The sequence below is a fragment of the Euphorbia lathyris genome, chromosome 3 (assembly GCF_963576675.1).
Source record: "Euphorbia lathyris chromosome 3, ddEupLath1.1, whole genome shotgun sequence".
NCBI lineage: Eukaryota > Viridiplantae > Streptophyta > Magnoliopsida > Malpighiales > Euphorbiaceae > Euphorbia > Euphorbia lathyris.
Window position 1 is genome coordinate 72524895 of NC_088912.1, and position 19898 is coordinate 72544792.

The 19898-nt window shown below is 35.2% G+C and overlaps 3 protein-coding genes and 1 pseudogene across 5 annotated transcripts; 1 reads left to right on the plus strand and 3 right to left on the minus strand.

Moving 5' to 3' along the window:
• Positions 1–202: 202 nt before the first annotated feature.
• LOC136223225 (uncharacterized) lies at positions 203–2106 on the minus strand. 2 transcript variants are annotated; one of them, XM_066011116.1, is made up of 6 exons: positions 1883–2106; positions 1670–1816; positions 1436–1525; positions 1236–1361; positions 1032–1133; positions 203–493 (listed from the first exon to the last, which is right to left on the minus strand). In XM_066011116.1, exons 1-6 carry the CDS (start codon positions 1962–1964, stop codon positions 423–425), a joined length of 618 nt encoding a protein of 205 aa, XP_065867188.1. In that variant the 5' UTR covers positions 1965–2106; the 3' UTR covers positions 203–422. The 2 variants fall into 2 exon arrangements, with proteins under 2 accessions (XP_065867188.1, XP_065867189.1); XM_066011117.1 differs by having other exon boundaries at positions 205–493; positions 1065–1133; positions 1883–2099.
• A 189-nt stretch (positions 2107–2295) lies between these two features.
• LOC136223224 (katanin p60 ATPase-containing subunit A1) lies at positions 2296–6604 on the minus strand. Its single transcript, XM_066011115.1, has 7 exons — positions 6144–6604; positions 4868–5339; positions 4243–4440; positions 3718–3962; positions 3302–3460; positions 3065–3152; positions 2296–2796 (listed from the first exon to the last, which is right to left on the minus strand). The coding sequence occupies exons 1-7, from the start codon at positions 6263–6265 to the stop codon at positions 2515–2517; spliced, it is 1566 nt and encodes a 521-aa protein (XP_065867187.1). The 5' UTR covers positions 6266–6604; the 3' UTR covers positions 2296–2514.
• Positions 6605–8151: 1547 nt separating this feature from the next.
• LOC136222946 (aromatic aminotransferase ISS1) lies at positions 8152–14031 on the minus strand. 2 transcript variants are annotated; one of them, XM_066010641.1, is made up of 10 exons: positions 13851–14031; positions 13153–13310; positions 12823–12870; positions 11066–11194; positions 10901–10960; positions 10476–10632; positions 9688–9794; positions 9451–9509; positions 8788–8896; positions 8152–8687 (listed from the first exon to the last, which is right to left on the minus strand). In XM_066010641.1, exons 2-10 carry the CDS (start codon positions 13213–13215, stop codon positions 8235–8237), a joined length of 1185 nt encoding a protein of 394 aa, XP_065866713.1. In that variant the 5' UTR covers positions 13216–13310; positions 13851–14031; the 3' UTR covers positions 8152–8234. The 2 variants fall into 2 exon arrangements, with proteins under 2 accessions (XP_065866713.1, XP_065866712.1); XM_066010640.1 differs by lacking the exon at positions 13851–14031 and having other exon boundaries at positions 13153–13657.
• Positions 11395–12095, plus strand: LOC136222947 (U2 small nuclear ribonucleoprotein B'' 2-like; annotated as a pseudogene).
• Positions 14032–19898: the final 5867 nt, after the last annotated feature.

The window sequence follows — 19898 nt, forward strand, 5'->3', positions numbered from 1 at the left end:
TAGAAGTATCTCTGATAAATTATGGGTATCCTTTATTTATAATTGCGGAAATACCACAAAATCATTATGCTATTTTTGTCAATATTTTTAAAACGTTATCATTCTAGTAAATAGCTATTTATTTGACTAAGAGCACCAGATGAAATATATTCACTAATTTGATAATATATTGATTCAGTATTGGCTGCTTGAAAATGAAATTATATTCCATAGAATCATTATAACAAGAAAAGGGAGATTTCATTTTCAATATATAAGTTAAATCTATTGACTAAGCTGCTACATATAGAAATTAATATCTGTCACAAATATATATATATATATATATATATATATATATATATTAAATCGTCATGGTAAAATTTATTTTCCAATTAAAAAAAATGATATATATGAATGATTCCAATGTGTTTTCTGTATATCTATATTAATGTTAGCCATATGAAGGTTATTAGGACACCAAGATTTTTCCTGGAATTAATCATCCTCCATCCTGTCAAATAAGTAAAATTCTATATTAGGACAATAAAAATAACAGCACTTATGCTTCAACGTTTCACAAAATTATAGTAATTTAATTTGAAGAAATTAACCACAACTAAGCCATGTTCATGCATATGTTGATATTTAATTATGAATTTCAATAAAGGGAAATTAAATATTTGGCTATATTTCATTAAAGGGAAATAATCATTTATATATATAGTTAGGTAGTTTCTAATTAGTAAAAGCTCTATAAGGTTTGATTCTGCTTTTAGAAAAAAAAATGGAGAGAAGAAGTTTTTCGAGAGGTGTTTTTCTAGAAAAAGCGTAGATTAACGTCACAATCTTTATTAAAGTAGGCTCACTATTCTCTTAAAAGATATGTATGAGCTACACAGATTACTTACATCTATTGTGTGGAATAAAAACTCCGGATTTGTGAGTCACTTTTTCCATAATTTTAAGAGAATAATCAGGATCATTTATGCACATAACTTGTAAAGTTTTAGAGCACATCGGATGCAAATGAATGAGACTAAACAATATACCATTTCCAACCAGTGGTGGTGAGCCATTCGAACCTGAATTAGGTGGAGATGGCGGTGGTGGTGGAAGCAAGCCAAGATTAGTGCAATCTGCTCCGAGAAAGCCTAAGGAAAACGAAAACGAAGGCGAATTCATTAATTAATTAATTAATTAATTAATAGAAATGAATATAATAAAAGAAAAATAAAGAGTAATAAGTGTCTTACATGATTGGAAACAAGGTAAGTCAGTATTATTGATTAAATTGGCAGCGCCTTCATTGCACTCACATATGTGTCCAATAGTTCCATTTGGAATGCAGCTTCCTTCGGCGCACCATACTATGTTACATGCTGTTTAACACACATTTCCTACTGTTTATCAGACTTCCATTTCTATAACATTTGATTATAATCATACTACTTACGGTCGGTTAAGTTTATTGGTGGTGGAGGGAGAGGAACGGAAGGCGGCGGTGGCGGTAGAGATCCATTCCCACATTGTTGATTAAGTGTGCCTACAATATATTTAAAGTAATCTATTAGTTCCTGAACTTGATATACATTTAAATTTATCCAAATCTTCACTTGTTTCATCAGGTGAAATTAAAAGTTAATTATATTGATTATTCATGCAAGTGAGAGAGATTGGGGGAACTTACAATTGGGTAATAAACAAGCGGCAAAGGGTAAAGGACCAATCTGAATCTTGTTCCAACCAGGAAAGCAATCACACTCGAAGAAAGGAAAAGAAGAAGTTAACTTGCAACTTCCTTCTCCACAATATATTAAATCGCAGATCCCTTCATCTGTATATATGCACAAAACATCATCATCATCATCTATCTCATCTAATACAATAGAATTGAATTTACCTTGTGAAGTTACAGTAGGATAGCATGTGAAAACACAAAGGAGAGAAAACAGAGTCAAGCTTATACTACTGTATCTCCTCATAGTTTTGGCCAAACTTCACCTACAAAAATTAAATCTAATTAAAACTGATTTTGTTGATCATATATAAGGGGGCGAAAGGTGCAAGGATGTATTAGAGTTAGAGATGTTGAAAATGACATCAATTTCATGATTATGGATTCTAGTCATACTTAACATAACGATTTCAGCCCAATTTTGAGAATACCGAGGCTGCTTCTTTTGAATTTTGCTTATATGACCCGTTCTGTCAACACGGGTCAACTAGACTCACTGCTCTAATAAATTAATTACATCGTTTTTTGACCTTCATTACATATAGAAAAATTAAGACCTTCTAGACAAATAACAATAATATCAACAAATTAATCAAACAATTGTTAAACATTCAAATCTTCCTCATAGTTTCGATTTCAGTAAATTACATGGGCCAGAGAGAGTTCCAGATACAAAACTCAAACAATTGGGCTACTATCAATCAAATCAATCACTACAAAAAAATACAGATACAAACCCTGGTTAATGAGAGAAAAAGAAGAAAAACAAACTCATTTCAACATTTTGTTTTCTATACTTATGCTGATCCGAATTCTGAAAACCACTTCTCGTGCTTCTCGATATCAGCTTGGGAAACACTTCGCTGCACCTTGTGAATTGCTTCTTCAAAATCACACATTGCAATAGGATCATTAGATATTTCATCTTTAGGCATGTTTTTTATCTCGTCTCGTGTCTTTCCAGCTATCTTTCGCCTCATTCCGTTTAAAGAAGCATCCCGACAGACGTTTGTAAGATCATCTCCACTGTACCCCTCCGTCCTCCGAGCCACTTCATCAATATCTACATCAGCAGCCACCTAAAAAGTAACATTTTAACCACTAACTTCACTACGTACAATTGGATTAAAAGCAGATACTGACTCATAATCAGGATTTGTTAATGGATTTTCATTGATATTCTAAACAACCAAATCCCAAATTTTACATAGAAAATTACAGGATAGGACATACCTTAATGAAAGCAGGAAAGGATAAGTACTTTGTACATTGGTATATTTGGTTTAACCAAAAATCTAAACGAATATGATTATGCGAAAAGGTAATGCAGCTAAATAGTCAATTTACCTCGACAGTTTTCAAATTGATTCTAATAAGCTCCTTCCGACTCTCAAAATTTGGAAGTGGAATATAAATACGTTTTTCCAGCCTCCTCCTGCATTATATTTACATCAAATTAGATCAGACTGATAAAAGTGAAATACCAAACTGTAACCATTTCCAGACATAGGCAATTACAGATAGTTCAGCCAGACTGAACTCCCCGAGTAAAAGTATTCCAAACATAATAAGAGCATGACAAACCTCAATGCTTCATCAATGTCCCAAGGGAAATTAGTAGCTGCCAGAACCATCACTATTTTTCTACTGCCGTCTTCATTTGTAGCAGTATTGCTCACACCATCTACCTGAACCAGAAGTTCAGATTTGACCCTTCTAGATGATTCATGCTCCCCTGAAGCCCTGAAGAGTCCAAATCATCCAATAAGGGGAAAAAAGACTAATAAATGACAGAGAAAACTACTTATTAGAATCCATATACAGGCCCAGCAGATTATTAAAATGAGAGGACAGAGAATTTGAAGCAACATAAGATAACTACGCGCAAAGGTTGTTTACAAGGTATAAACCATACATGCTACAATTTTTTTCCTTCACAAGCAGATTTTAAAAGAAGTGATAAGCTTTAAAACTAGCTCTTGAACAGACAAATTCCTTACCCTCTCGCATTGCAAAGTGAATCAATCTCATCAATGAAAATAGTACTTGGTGCATAAGCTCGTGCTAGATCAAACAAGCATCGCACCATGCGCTCACTCTCTCCACGCCACTTTGAAGCCAATGTAGCAGATGAGACATTAAAAAATGTTGTCCCACACTCAGTAGCAACAGCTTTAGCAAGCAGTGTCTTCCCAGTACCAGGAGGTCCAAACATGAGAACACCTTTCCAGGGTCTCCTTATTCCCTACCAAATCAAAAAAAAAAAAAATAAAATAAAATAAAACATCTTTCAGCATGTCTGATAGAAACGTATGGTGAATGTATATACATATTAAGAGTATAAAAGGGACAGGGAAGATCCCTTAGCAGGCATTTGTTATAGTACGAGAGAGGGAGAGTAGCTGGCTATATAAGGAGAGAGAGAGAGAGAGAGAGAGAGAGAGTAGTAGGAAAAAGAACCAGGAGTGTCCACATGTGGAGATGTGAATTACAGACATAATACAATTCCACCCATTCAAATATACCTGGAAGTATTCTGGCATCCACAATGGAAGTACAACCGCTTCTTCTAGAAGTCTTTTTGCCTCGCTAAGTCCCGCAACATCATCCCATCTAACTCCAGGAGTAGTTTCCAGAACATCTCTTTCAAGCATATCAGCCAAATCAGCATCAGGTCCTTCATATTGTCCCTTCTTGGACTTTCCATCTTCACCATCACCATTCTAAAATTCCATTTGCAAAATGAGCTCCATTAGAAAATCCATGAATGTGAAATAGATAGTAATAAAACAACTGACATCAATCTATTTTATACAAAATATTTAGTTTAAGAACACGTTGTTTAGTAAAACATGACGCGTGATAAAATCAACAAAAGCATTTCACAGATATCATACAAATGTTGAGGGAAACAGAACCAAGATAGACGTCCTAAACAGATTGGCAAAAGCATAGGCAGCTGGTTTTCAGGTGTCCTCGTACACATCATCTCAATAAGAAACCAGTATGAGGTTATGATGAAGGTTTCAACCACGATTGAGGTTGCATGTGCATTAACAGATGTAACTAGAAACGGGCTCCAGGATATTAAGCTTTCTAAAATAAACAGAGAGTTGACAAAACACAAATGTTATATCCACTCAAACTTACAGCTGAATCTCCCTTGCTAGTTTTTCCTGAACCAGTGCCTTTCTTTCCAGTAGCAGATGCTCGGACCCCCGAGTTAACCTTGCTTGAAGCGCCACCCCTTGCTGTACGGCCAGTTGTCCCTGTCCTTGTTGAACCACCGCGACCCCAACTTCCATCCTGTGATGATTTCCTCATGCCCACTTGACCAGACCTAGCAGGTCTCCTATTTGTAGTGTCCCGACTTGGAGGCCTCCACACATCAGGATCATCCATTGGAACCCCAGAAGAAGTTGGATACTCGTCTAATGGTTGGAAAACAAAGGATGATTTAGCATTTATTGGTGGTGATGCTACTCGTCGACCTGTGGGAGCTTCCTTAAATGCCCTTCTCTGTGCATCTAATGCCTTTACAACTTCTATCTCCTCTGAAATCGCTTTCTTGTCATTCATCCATTTTGTACGGGTTACCGGATCCTCAAGGGTGTTTAGGTGCCTAAAGCATGTGAGTAATTGCAAGCTCTGTTAATATGAATGCAAGTAATTGACAAGTAAGAAGATATTGCTCAATTAATATAGTATTACACTATATATAACTTGCCAGCATCCAAGAACCATGACTAGAAAGCACTTCAGCATATTAAACAATTACATCTACTGCAAGTTTAGGCACTGGTATGCCTTGACTTCTGAGCTAAAATAGCAAAAACCACCATGGCACTTTGTTGAAAATCTCACAAAAGAAGAAAAATATAAATAAAAATAAAACAAATCCTCATCCTTAATCATACGGATGATATATCACCATTGACCAATCCAGAATGAAGACACATCATAGATATTAACTACTAGCAAACCTTCAATAGATACCCACCTGGGTGTCTAAATCCATATGGGAAATAATACTCTAAAAAAAACCACCCTGGAGAACATGCATTGTCTTGAATTCAACGAAACAAATTAAGGTTTCTTTCAAAATCCCATTAAGCTCCCCAGTGAACAACAATTAATCGTTTTCCTTGAAAAATAGTTGCAAGTCCATTTTCTGAAAATAATTCTTTCCACATACACACGAATCCAAGGAAAAGAAAAACTTTACAATTAATCAAGTAAATCTCATCATACGAAACTCAATAGCAATCAAATGGAACAAGAAATCAACTGCATATTATCATAAACTAAAGATATCCATACAAATCTTTCACTACAGTGAGAAATATTAGAAAGGAAACCAGCTCAAAATTTACAAGAGTTATTTGGGGAAGAAATATACAAGAGAAAAGCAAAGAAATTGTATTACCTGTTGATCTGAGCAATGGCGCCATCGAAGAAGATAATAGAAGTGTCATAGAGACCTTCAAGAGCATACTCTCGAGCCAATTTCCAGTGATCTTGTATTCCAGAGAGCGAAGTCCCCACCATTTTTACTCCTCAGAATATCAATTTCACTTCCCAAACTGAAATTCTAGGGTTTCATCCCCCTTTCTCTTTCTTCACTGTGAATTATGTCTCCCTCAAAAGAATGGCTTGGCCTTCCACGGTCTCTTCTCTCTCCAGCTAGCTACGCTTGGCCGGGCAGTGAACTTTGTACTCCGACGATGACGTTTAAACAATGCAGAAACCAGTAGAGAAGAAACAGTTGATGAAATGACTGGATTATCCTTGTATAGCCTCTATTTCGACATTCGGATCTATGCCTCTTGTCTGGTGTGACGAATACTGAAACGACGACGTTCAAGAGCGAGAAGAACAGATGATGATTTAGGATTTGGGCCCTTGATGGGTTTGTGGAACTAGAATTGGTTTATATAGTTGGGGTGGGTTTGTTAGCCGTTAGATGTAGGGCCCGTTTAGGGCGTTGGTTAGATCCGACACATTTGGTCTCTTTTTCTTTTTCTTTTTCTTTTTCATTTTTATAGTTATTCTATGGAGTTAAAGCAAATCACTACCATTTTGATGTTTGAATTTGAACTCCGAGAGTTGTAAGTTGCAGTAATAATGTACATAAAAAAGCAGTATTACATGAATGATGGTGGACGGTGGGTGAGTTAGGTGTGATCACCTTCAATTCAATTTGGCAATTTCAAAATTTTAGGGATAGTTTGATATAAAATAAAAAGTAAAAATCCAAAATTTTCAACCTTATGAATTAGTTATTAAAGACGATAATGAATATTGTATGAGAATTAGTCATTAAAGAGAAAATTATCGGATAATATTGTCTTTTTAAGCATTATTTAATAGCTTTTTAAATTACAAAATTTTGTTTCCATTTTATTTTTCCATTGAAACCGAACCTAAACTTGTGCTCGAGAGATCTACCTTACCCACGCTACACTCTCACTCCAAGCTATGTCTTAAACGAAATATAATTCAGAATGGATGAAGTATCATATTTCCTCATGTATTTAGTCCAAAAAAATAAATTTTATTTATTTATGTAAATAATAACATATAGTTAATTTTAGAATAAAGACTTAATAGAATAAAAATAAATAAAAAAAAATTATTTCGGGTAGGTCTCGAGACCTATACCCATCTCGCCGAGACCTACTCCTGGAACTAGTTTCCACGAGTTCGGTTTAATGCATCAGACTTCTCCGCGCGCACCAAACGACACCACAAGCTAACCCACGAAACCTAAACACCCTACTCACATTCATGCCTAACCCTAAACTATTTCTAACCACAAATTAGTTTGATCAGGTGGCATAGAAGTTATGAAGGAGTTAGGGAAGTTATGGAAGTTAGTGAGGCGTCAACTTGTGGTGAAAATCTGAAAGAAAAATAAAGGGTAGTAGGGTGGCTAATTACCTCAAATACCCTCACCAAAATGTCGTAAATAGAATCTCAATTCTCCGTTCTAACTCACTCATTCAACACATCAAAACTCCTTTATAATCCCTCTTAAAATTCTTAAGTTCCAATGCTTAGTTCTTAGTCTTGTTCCTTTTAATTCTTAGTTTCAATTCACTTTTTCTAGCTTTTTTAGCTTTAATTCAAGTTCTTAAAAGCTCCTTTTCACGTTCTTTCCCTTTAATTTATCATTCTTTAAGCCTAGATTCATCAATTCATTAGTTAGAATCACATTCCAAATTATTTTTTCTAGCTTTTAGCATAATCAGTCCAGTTATTTTCTTGGACTTTACCATTTAATATATTGAATTTACTCAATATTAGTTTCTAAAACCCAATAACAAAATGGAACTAGTATCTCTATGAGAATCCCCGTTACCCATTGAGACCGGAATGGGAATAGATTTATCCCCATTTTCTTAAAAGCGCGGGATATTTGCTAACAATCTACATTGACCAAACAGCCTCTGTTTAGAGACAAATTTATTCAGTAATGTACCACTTGTTTCAATGTTGAAAATGGCTGTAAACAGATCTATTCCACCATTCCTTGGCTTACTAGTTCTTCCAGCCCTTTTCTCAGCCTATCTGAAGCAGCCTTACAAGCAGGCTCCATCAACCCTCCGAATGAAATCCGAACATGTCCCGGACAACCACAAGCACCACCAGGAATCAGAACCACGCCATGTCTTGTGGCCAGCCAACGAACAACTTTTGCATCATCCTGATATTTGTCCGGAAGTTTTGCCCATAAATAGATTGCGCCTTCTCCACCTTTAACTGCACCTTCACCTAGAGGAGTCAGTGCTTCAAGAATGATTTCTCTGTTCTTTACAAGATCTTTTACGCGGTCCGTCACCCACTCCGGTCCCGCTTCCAAAGAGTAGAGCGCAAGGTGCTGTGAAAGTACTGAAGCACAGATTGGTATATTATCCTGAATTTTAAGGAGTTGAGTTGCAAATCCCTCCACTTCAGATGGATATGCTATCTGCACGCACACAGGCTAATATTAGAATCCCTTACAACTTTTTATATTGTGATATGTCAACTAGTATTCATAGACAACAAGGACAAGGAGAGTTGCTTACGTATCCGACTCGCCATCCCATCATCCCATAGGCTTTGGAGAAAGAAAAGATGTTGACAATGTGATCATCTTCTATACAGGAATGTTTTAGGCCATCATACATAAAATACCTACATAAAAAGTTTTTATATAGACATCATAAGCTTCATCACCCTATACCCTTTTTCTGTAGCAAGCAAAAGCTTTCCAATAATGTAGAGAACCTAGGAATTTATACCGCTTTTGCTTCCAACATGCAATCCTATCCTATGTATGTAAATTTCTACATTTGATCATATTATAGAAAATGCAATATTCATCAACAAAGCATGTGGACAAGAAAGCAGTAGTCAGAAAGTTCAACTTCTCAGAGTATCAGAAGGCGAATGGGAGATGTCAAGAAAACAGACTCTACCCATTAAATAAATTTGAAACCTCATTGATGAACACTTCCTAAATGAACAGCTATGTCTATATCTACCACTACCATTTTCCTAACAAAGCAGCAATAAGTTGTAACTGTATCATGAATAAGTTCTTGATGAATCATACAATTATTTTCGGAGCGTATAAGACCTTTTCAACTACTATTCTCCCTTTGCACATTAGAATATCTCTAAATGCAACAAAATGAAAGGCATGGAGGCAACTGTTATATCATCTATGATACGGACAGAAGGCTTACTCGTATGTATTATCCACAATAAGCCATGATCCTGCTTCTCTACATAGATCTGAAATCCTCTGTTCAAGATAAAGGATCCTATTAGATTATAACTTTATGAAGGGAAAAAAGCAAGAACAAATTCACATGGTTAAGACCTTTCGTAGAGTCTCTGCATATGGGTGCACACACGAGAGAGAGAGAGAGAGAGAGAGAGAGAGAGAGAGAGAGAGAGAGAGAGAGAGAGAGAGAAATTACCTTCAGGAGGGGCTGGGGAATATATGTCCCAGATGGGTTACCAGGGTTTACAACGGTGACTACCTTTGGAACCGGTCTTGTTTCTGATAGTGTCTTTTCCAACCAGTCTGAAATAGAAAGCAAAGTTAACAAATGCTCCAGGATTTATTTTCTTACAACTATGTTCAAAAAAGCATATTTGAAATGATTCAGCCAAAGACCAATATGTAGAAAGAATCACACGATCATGATCTCAAGTTAAATGCACATCAACAACAGCATTAACAAATTTTGATCAGACTTCCTAAAATTGTATGCTTTACAATCACCTCAATCCCTTCTTTCAACTCAAGTAAAACAAAACACAAACATGCTCAGCTTGCTTATATACGCCTCAAAACAAAATTCTTTACAATGCCACTGTTTATTTATCAGGCAAAGAATACAGCCACATTTCAAATACCGAACAATAATAGTCTGCCTCATGGAACATAAGAATGGATTAACAGAAAGAGTTTCAATGTGCAGATCACAAAAGAGAAATTGCATGCATTCAGGCGTGAGAGGAAAGCCCCATTACGTTGCTGTTAAGTTCCAACGTGCCATGTACTTCAAGAGCACACGTCATTTAGAATCTATCAAACGAATGCACCAAAGACCAACTTCAAATAAAATTGACCATTCTTCATATTAAACCCAGATTGGGCTGTGAGTAAAAATTATGCAGGCGGACGACCTTCAAAGATAAATGCTTTATATTGCTTCATACAAGGTGCAAATGTGACAATGAGCAGTTTATCAAAATTCACCTGCATCAGGATGAAGCGTATTTGGGTTTCCAGGACCCACTAAAATATCAGTGATGCCTGTCATTTGGAAGGACATATATGCATTGAAATAATAGGGAGCAAACATAACAACAGAATCCCCTGGATCACACAATGCAAGGACGCAATTAACAAAGGCCTGCCATCAAGTAGTAAAAACAAAATTAGATTCTTGAAGAAAATGAGAAATTAAAAAATTTGGAAATAAAATAGAACAATTACTATAATTCACAAGCCACTGAAATAATTCTGTGATTTCATTATTGTTGTGAAGAGCTCCAAAGTTCAAAAAATGGTAAAGCTATCATTAATTTTCAGGCTTCCCTCTTTAACATTAAACATTTGTTGGTGTCTTCCATAGATCTTGTGAAAATGAGCAGCATAAGTACTAGGTGTATAAGTAGTACCTGATTTGCACCTGCAGTAACCATAACAGAAGATTTCACCAATTTGTTTTCTCTTTGTAACTGCAAAACAGAGCTAAATTTATGAGCCACAACATAATACCTTAGACACCACCAATGGAATCAGAACATTAGCCGGAGAGGAATTAAAAACTTTAAAATCTATACCTTTAGTTTCAATGCCTCCCGGAGCTCTGGAATACCTTCATCAGCTCCGTAGCAACTAATTGAGGGCTCCCATACAAGTTCTTTCACCTTGTCTAATGCCTGTTTGGGTGGTTGCCAGTAAACGACCCCCTACAGTAGTGCAAATTTCAACCGAGATATGAGAATCAATCAGCCCGAAAATTATTATAATATTATTACAAGCCAAGTACCACAAGAGAACAAAAAGCATGTTCCTTTTGATAAAAAAAGTTCAAGTGTAAACCAAAGAAAAATACTCTTTATATATTGTTAAAGCAAATTGCTAGAAAAGCTCTGTGTTCTTAGACATGATGCTAACAGCGGATATTCCTCCCAACCAAACTATAACATTAAGAATCTCAATGAGAAGGTCAAGAAAGAAGAATTGAAGAGATCACTCTATTGCTTGTTCTCCCAATATGGAAGGATTTTGGATGTTGTTGCCTTGAAGACGCCCAAGCTTCAAGGGCAAGCATGGGTTTGTTTCAGTGAAGTGATGGCTGCTAGTAATGCAGTGCGGCAAATGCAAGGTTTTCCATTTTATGACAAACCTATGCGCATCCAATATGCAAAAACAAAGTCTGATTGCCTTACAGAGGCAGAAGGAGTCTATGATCCAAATGCAAAAAAGAAGAAGAAACAAGAAGAAAAAGCTGAAAAAAAGAGACGTGCTGAAGAAGCTCAACAATCTGCAGCAGCTAATGGTGCACCTACTGAAGTTCACAGAGGGCCGGCCTCTTTCCGAAAAGGAACCCGGGGTGAACAAGAAACAGCTCCACCAAACAATATGTTGTTTATACAGAATTTGCCGCACGAAACCACTAGCATGATGTTACAAGTTCTGTTCCAACAATATCCAGGATTCAGGGAAGTTCGAATGATCGAAGCAAAACTGGGTATTGCGTTTGTGGAATTTGAGGATGATGTGCAGTCTTCCATGGCAATGCAGGCTCTTCAGGGCTTCAAAATCACTCCTCAGAATCCTATGGCAATTTCTTATGCCAAGAAGTGAGTTTCATGCCTTAAATTGGTATACTGTACTGTGGAATGAGGATTGAGGGCTTTCTTGTATAATGGCATTCAAAGATTTTCATTCAGTAACTGATTGTGATATTGTAATTTTGCCTAAAACTTAATGAACCAAATTGAGTTTAGCTACAAAATTAGACTCTTGACTAATATTTCTTTTCCCTATTAATTTGAGGTTTGATTAAACACTTTTAAAAAAAAAAAAAAACATACAAACGAAACGACCAAGAAATAAGTTACTTGTAGAGTTTCATAAGGATTATTGTATGTTGTTTTTATGTCAAAACTTCAAGCTAGATTAAAAGAATTTCTCAAAAGCCTCTGTTCTTTTATGAAGTCTGTGGACTATTCAAGCAAATCCAAGAAATAGAAACAGAACTAAAATTATAATGAATGTTTGAAGTTTCTAGAACATAAAAACTTTTAGAAAAAAAAAATTTATGAAGGCATTGTCAAACAAATTTTGTTGCACCATCTTAAAACAGAAAACAGAAACTGCCTTTCAAATATCTACACCAAACACAGGCTTAGATGTTCCAGTTCTCAATACACATGGTTGCAACTCTCAAGACATTAAAACAACATTAACAGTTAAGCATTGGAAAGTAAAGCAGACACCATCCATCCATCCACTTCTCATTTTCAATATCTTTACTTCATAAAATAAGCAAGAAACACAAATACAACATGGGAAAAAGTGAAAAGAAAACCTGGGCTAATGACATGGCATTTTTAGCTCCTCGGACCAATTCCTGTATCTGCAAAATAAACACACCCCCAATTTTCACCATAAAAACACTACATTCCAAATATTCCGCCAACCACAATCATATAGAGCCATATGGATATGCAAAATCTCTCGTTTTTGCAGAAAATCAACACTCACCCCATATAAAAACCTCACTGAAAACCACGAAAAAAAACATAAAAACACAAAAAGATGGCCTCTTTCTCTGTGAAAAGCATCTAATCATATTAAAGTTGAAGCATTTCGCGTGTATGTATGCATTTGAATCAAAACCAGAAACTCAGTAGTTGACCTGAACCATGACGGGCATCTCAGTCTCCAAAGCCCTCTTTGCAAGTCTTCCATAGGAACCCATCTTAAATTTTTGGCTTGGACACAGTAATCTCCTTGGAGAACCTCAAGAAAAAAAGGCCTAATTACCAATTCAGTTTGACCCACCTAACAAAAAGCCTGTAATAAAAAAGCTAAAGTTGAGAAAGTAGCAATGGAGATTGGATAAGATGAGTTAGGCAAGTCTCAACAACCCCCAAATCAATCAGATACAAAACAAGTTCTGCTTTAGCACGCCTTCTTTCTTCTTCTACAGTACTCAAAGAGAAACGGCAAAAAATGCTTTAAATGATATAAGTTTTTCGTATCTTTTTGGCTTCGATCGTGAACCATGAAAGAGTAAAAAGTTAAAAACTGTCAGCGTCAACAAGAACGAACAATTAAAGTATTAAACAAACAATATATATAAGAAAGTAATTCTACTTTTCCTCTACCCTTTTGAACTAATGCAAATAAAGAAAGAGTTTAGTCCCCCAAAAGAGAGTTATCATCTCTATCCATCTATCTATATATGGAAGGAAGGAGCTTGAATAATGGATACACAACCAATTACTTTTTATAAATAAAAACTTCACAGGGAATCAATCTCCTTGAATGCCGGGCAAATTTTTGAAGAATTAAATATAATATAAGTAAGAAAAGAGAGAATCTAGAACGTGCCTGCAGAATAATCAAAGTTTCAGTTGAAGTTTAGGAGCCCCAAACCCAGTTATAAGAGTAGAAAAAGAGGAGAGAGGGGTTGAAACTTGAAGGGGAGAAAAAAAAAAGTAAAATTGAAATTCTTATAAATGAATGAATCATAATCAGGCAGGACATAAAAACTAGTTGGATGTGGTGGAAAAGAGAGAAAAAGAAAAAAATATGCTTTTTTTCTTCTTTGTGGACAAAATTCTCTTCCTCTTCCTCAGCACAAGCTCTATACATGATTTTTACACCGAGATCATTTTTACACGAGTTAGATTTTTACTAATTTGTTGTCATACATGTTTAGGGTGTAGGATTTATTTTTTTTTTTTTTTTTGGGATTTCTTGTTTTTTTTTTTTTTTAAGATTCAGGATTTAAAATTTCTTTTTAAGGAAAAAAAGTTCAAAAATTCGGAGGATTGAGTTCTCACAAAGAAATGAGAAAACCTACCTAAAGCATGAGACACCTTATTTGCAGAACGACATATAAATCTAACAGAAATGTCATTGATACTAAAAACAAGACTTTTATAATCGTCTATAATTGAACCATAAGAAAAACGAAAGTATGCTTGATGTAGTCCCGTTCAATTGGACCCTAATGACCAAGTGAAATTTGGACATTCACCTTTAGATCTAGCCAAATAATAATCCTACGGTGATAGAATTACTTAATTAAAAAATTAGTTAACAGAGTTTCTTCTATCTTTTTGGTATTAATCTTTAATAAAATCCCAAAAAATAAGGAACAACTTTAAGAGAGAGAAATTCGTAGAGCCATAAACCAAACTCGATTCTTCTACTTCGCAGCAGCCATACTTGAACACAGTCCCATTCAACTGTACCCTAATGATCAAGTGAATTTTGGAGCTTCACCTTTAGATCTAGCCAAATAATAATCCTACGGTGATAGAATTACTTAATTAAAAAATTAGTTAACAGAGTTTCTTCTATCTTTTTGGTATTAATCTTTAACAAAATCCCAAAAAACAAGGAACAACTTTAGGAGAGAAAAATTCGCAGAGCCAGAAACCAAACTCGATTCTTCCACTTCGCAGCAACCATACTTGAACACGGTCACATTCAATTGGACCCTAATGACCAAGTGAAATTTGGAGCTTCACCTTTAGATCTAGCCAAATAATAATCCTACGGTGATAGAATTACTCAATTAAAAAATTAGTTAACAGAGTTTCTTCTATCTTTTTGGTATTAACCTTTAACAAAATCCCAAAAAACAAGGAACAACTTTAAAAGAGAGAAATTCGCAGAGCCAGAAACCAAACTCGATTCTTCCACTTCGCAGCAACCATACTTGAACAATATTCTTCTTAGACTTCACCTGAATTCAGTAAAAGAATAAAAAATTAAGTAATTCTATCAAAGTGGGATTATTATTTAGATCTAGCTAATTGGGAAATCTCCGAAGTCCAAGTTAATTGTTCACCATTCATATTCCAAGATAAATCCACAGATGAAATTGAATAAAAGTTCTACCGTAAGACTATTCAAAAGATATTGAGAAAATGAACTTATATGTTGATGATTTTCGGTCTCTGAATGGTTCAATTTCCTCCGCCACCACTCCAATCGAATCTATCTATGGGCTTAGATGCTGAAAATTCTCAGAATAGGCTTTGGTAATAGCAAAGAAGGAGAAAAAACGAGGAAGGATAGATGGGTACAGTCCCGCTCAATTGGACCCTAATGACCAAGTGAAATTTGGACCTTCACCCTTAGATCTAGCCAAATAATAATCATACAGTGATAGAATTACTTAATTAAAAAATTAGTAAACATGGTTTCTTCTATTTTCTTTTATTAATCATTAATTAACTCCGGAAAACAAGTAACCATTTTTACAAAGACGGAGAATGCTTCCAGCCTTTCTCTACTGAGTTGGCCAGAAAAAAATTAACCCAGCTCCTTCCTCTGCTGAATTGAACACTTAAACGGGTTAATTAAGTTGTGATTTTGCTGTTATACCCGTCTATAGTCCCGTTCAATTGGACTCTAATGACCAAGTGAAATTTGGACCTTCACCTTTAAATCTAGCCAAATAATAATCCTACGGTGATAGAATTACTTAATTAAAAAATTAGTTAAAAGAGTTTCTTCTATCTTTTTGGTATTAATCTTTAATAAAATCCCAAAAAACAAGGAACAATTTTAAGAGAAAGAAATTCGCAGAGCCAGAAACCAAACTCGATTCTTCCACTTCGCAGCAGCCATAGTTAAACAATATTTTTCTTGGACTTCACATGAATTCAGTAGAAGAACAGAAAATTAAGTAATTCTATCACCGTAGGATTATTATTTAGATCTAGCTAATTGGGAAATCTCAGAAGTCCAAGTTAATTGTTCACCATTCATATTCCAAGATAAATCTACAGATGAAATTGAATAAAAGTTCTACCTTAAGACTATTCAAAAGATATTGAGAAACAGAACTTATATGTTGATGATTTTCGGTCTCTGAATGGTTCAATTGCCTCCGTCACCACTCCGATCGAATCTATCTATGGGCTTAGATGTTGAAAATTCTCAGAATAGGCTTTGGTAATAGCAAAGACGGAGAAGAAACGAAAGATAGGCTTTGGTAATAGCAAAGAAGGAGAAAAAACGAGGAAGGATAGATGGGTATAACAGCAAAATCACAAATTAATTAACCCGTTTAAGTGTTCAATTCAGCAGAGGAAGGAGTTGGGTTAATTTTTTTTTCCCGGCCAACTCAGTAGAGAAAGGCTGGAAGCATTCTCCGTCTTTGCAAAAATGGTTACTTGTTTTCCGGAGTTAATTAATGATTAATAAAAGAAAATAGAAGAAACTCTGTTTACTAATTTTTTAATTAAGTAATTCTATCACCGTAGGATTATTATTTGGCTAGATCTAAGGGTGAAGGTCCAAATTTCACTTGGTCATTAGGGTCCAATTGAGCGGGATTGCTCAACATATCATCGTCTTCATTGTCATCATCAAAAATAATTTCACGAACAACATATATAAAGAAAAAAGAAAAAGAATATCATAAAAAATCATTATATAAATATAAAAAGTCATTAATGAACTATGGAAAGTTTAGACAAATCCAAATTCATAGTAATGTAAATAATTATAAAAATAATAATAACAAATCTCTCTAAAATAAAATATAAAAGACATGAAATCGGTTCTTTAATCCCTCATTTCTGCTACTTTTTCGAATTAAATTTATATTGAAGCCATTTAATCTTCAAATCATCATTCTTTAGTTTTTTTGTATAATTCTCTGTGCGATTTATCAAGAAACAAATCCCTGCAAAAAAAATGAATATCAGAACTAATTTCTATCTGTGTCAAACTCAACACATTATCCATGATCTCTTCCATAGTATAATAAGGAAGTCGTTCTCCTAACATTTTACCCCATGCAATAATTTACTTTTCAGCAATTACTTCAATGCTATCCTTTAATGCATTAATTGTTAGGGATTATAGCCAGTTAATCAACTGTAGCGCAGCGGAATTGCGGTTTAAAATTTATTTTCAATCCCTTTTAGTTTGATCTTTGTCCGTTAACCATTGATTAAATAAAACCTTTTGATCCGTTTAAGGATATAAATATACCCGGACTGTCTCTTCTAGAGACGGCTGAAGAATCCACAAGGTAGTAAGATCTCCGTAGCCAGGTGCACGAACAGCTATTGAACTAGAATCGGTGCTAGCCGAAGAACGAAGAAGAACTGGAGAGATTTTGTAATTTCACCAAAATAATTCACTATTTTGGAAAATGGTGGCCGAACTCAATTTTTTTTCACCAAAATCATGTGGCTGCCGAATGTGTATAGGTTAATTAGGGTTTTAGTGTTTTAATTTATATATATAGTGTATTCCTAAACCTAATTGGTTTAGGGTTAATTAGTTAATTACAAAACTAATTCAATCTTAATCTAATTACATAAATAAATACCAATAATATTTATTCTATGCAATTAATTACGATTAGATTAAATTTAATTACCCCAATTAAATGATTAGCACTAATTAATAAATTAACGTATTGATCTAATTAATTATTCACCGAATGCAATTTCATCAATTTACAAATTAACTAATTACATCGCGCAAACTAATTAATCAATTAAATACTCAACACTTAAGACCATTAATTAATTACTTTGATACAAAGTATCAATTAATCAATTAATTAACCACCAATTAATTACCTTGACATTTTACTGTCAATCAATTAATTAATTATATCTCTCCAATGTACCATTCTATAAGTTCTAACTCAGATGTTCGATGTGCACGATCCTATGGGACTGCCCTTAGCTAGCAGTGGGCTTATGGCTCACAGACAGTAAGTGGGTTCTAGTAAATCATTACTGCCCCTAACTAATGCAGAGTTTCAGCAGTCTAAAGATATAGAGACCCTGTAGTTATCTCTGAACTTCTTTTACCATTTGATATCGATATTATAAACTAGAGGCATGGCGGCTGTCATCCTCTCTGATGTTTATGATATTTCTTGATCTTAAGTAGGTTAATGAATCATATAAGTCTCGGCTTGCATCGTAGTGCTGCATAATGCCTTTGTTGTCAAGTATATTTCCTGACGAGCTTGATCTTGGAACATCCTTTTGAGTTAATCCATGATCTCAAAGGCGTGCTGCTCCATGAACTGTTTCTGAAGATCAAGAACCATGGTACCCAGCATAATGCATGACACATCTCTGTCATCCTTAACATGTCGGTCGTACTCTGCCATTTGATCAGCGGTTACGCCCCGACCTGTAGGACAAGCTGATGGTAAGGTAGCAGTCAGCACATATTCCTTCGACTTGTGTCTAAGAACTATTTGCAAGTTCCTGGACCAGTCAAGGAAATTAGTCCCTGAAAGCTTTTCCTTTTCCAGGAGTGGTCTGAGTGAGTTGTTGATTGTTGCAGCCATTTAATTTTATTTTCGTGTAATTCTGATGTGGAGTTTAATCTACGTGGAAAAATTACATTAGAGTTAGAATAAAGGGCTTAAGCCAAAGATCAAATTAATAATCCATTTTAATTCGTTATTGGTGATATTTATTTGGCTGTCTTGACCAAGATCCACAATCCATCAACAATCGACCGAGCTAGGGCTCCACCGTCGATCATTGACGATTTGGTAGGATAAACTATCCAATCCTCCGCAAGGACTCTTGGTTTGATGGGCTTTGTGACACTTAGCCCATCTGTGCTTAGGGCCCGCTCTGAGCTAATGCTACCCACGTTGAGTCCAACCACCATACACGCGTTAGCCATACCGAAGTATCCTAACCCTCGATGGCCCACTAATTACTATAGCATACCTATTAGGGCACGTCATACACTGTAGCACTACCTGGGAGGAAGAGGTGTGAATCTGGAAAGCACTTTTAAATGACTCAATATTTCATTATCCGGATTTATAAAGTGATACGGCTTTAACATATATTCATCGCGGGTGATGATTTGGTGATTGTTGCTACTTATATTTCATGTTATACTAAGCAATTGTATAATCAAAATAAATATAGAGACTCTATGGGCCTTAGAATACATCCTAGTGAAACTAGATATACTATCTAATCTTCACGGGCTTGCTTCAAGTCTCCCTGGGCTCCCACCATGGGCTTGGACCATCTGGGCTTCTTCGCGACCAATTACAATTTTATGAATAGAACCTATTCTAAAATTACATCAATGAAAGAATAGCACGCAGGCTATATTTTCCAAAATAAATTAAATTACAAACTGACTTTAATTTATGGCCCATAGAACTCTATAACACATTACTGCACGGTAAGACATATAAATATAATGTATGATCATGGCATTCCAAAATCATCTAATAAAGTTAAGCCAAGTTACTTAGGGTGAAATCGTCAATTTTACCATATGTGACTAAGGCCCATAAAGGCCCAAACGGTTAACATCCATTTGTATGCAAATTTACAATTTTGCTCCCACTGAATTTTAGAGTCATCACATATCTAAAATTTAGCCCTCCCAATTTAAGCCGGTGTC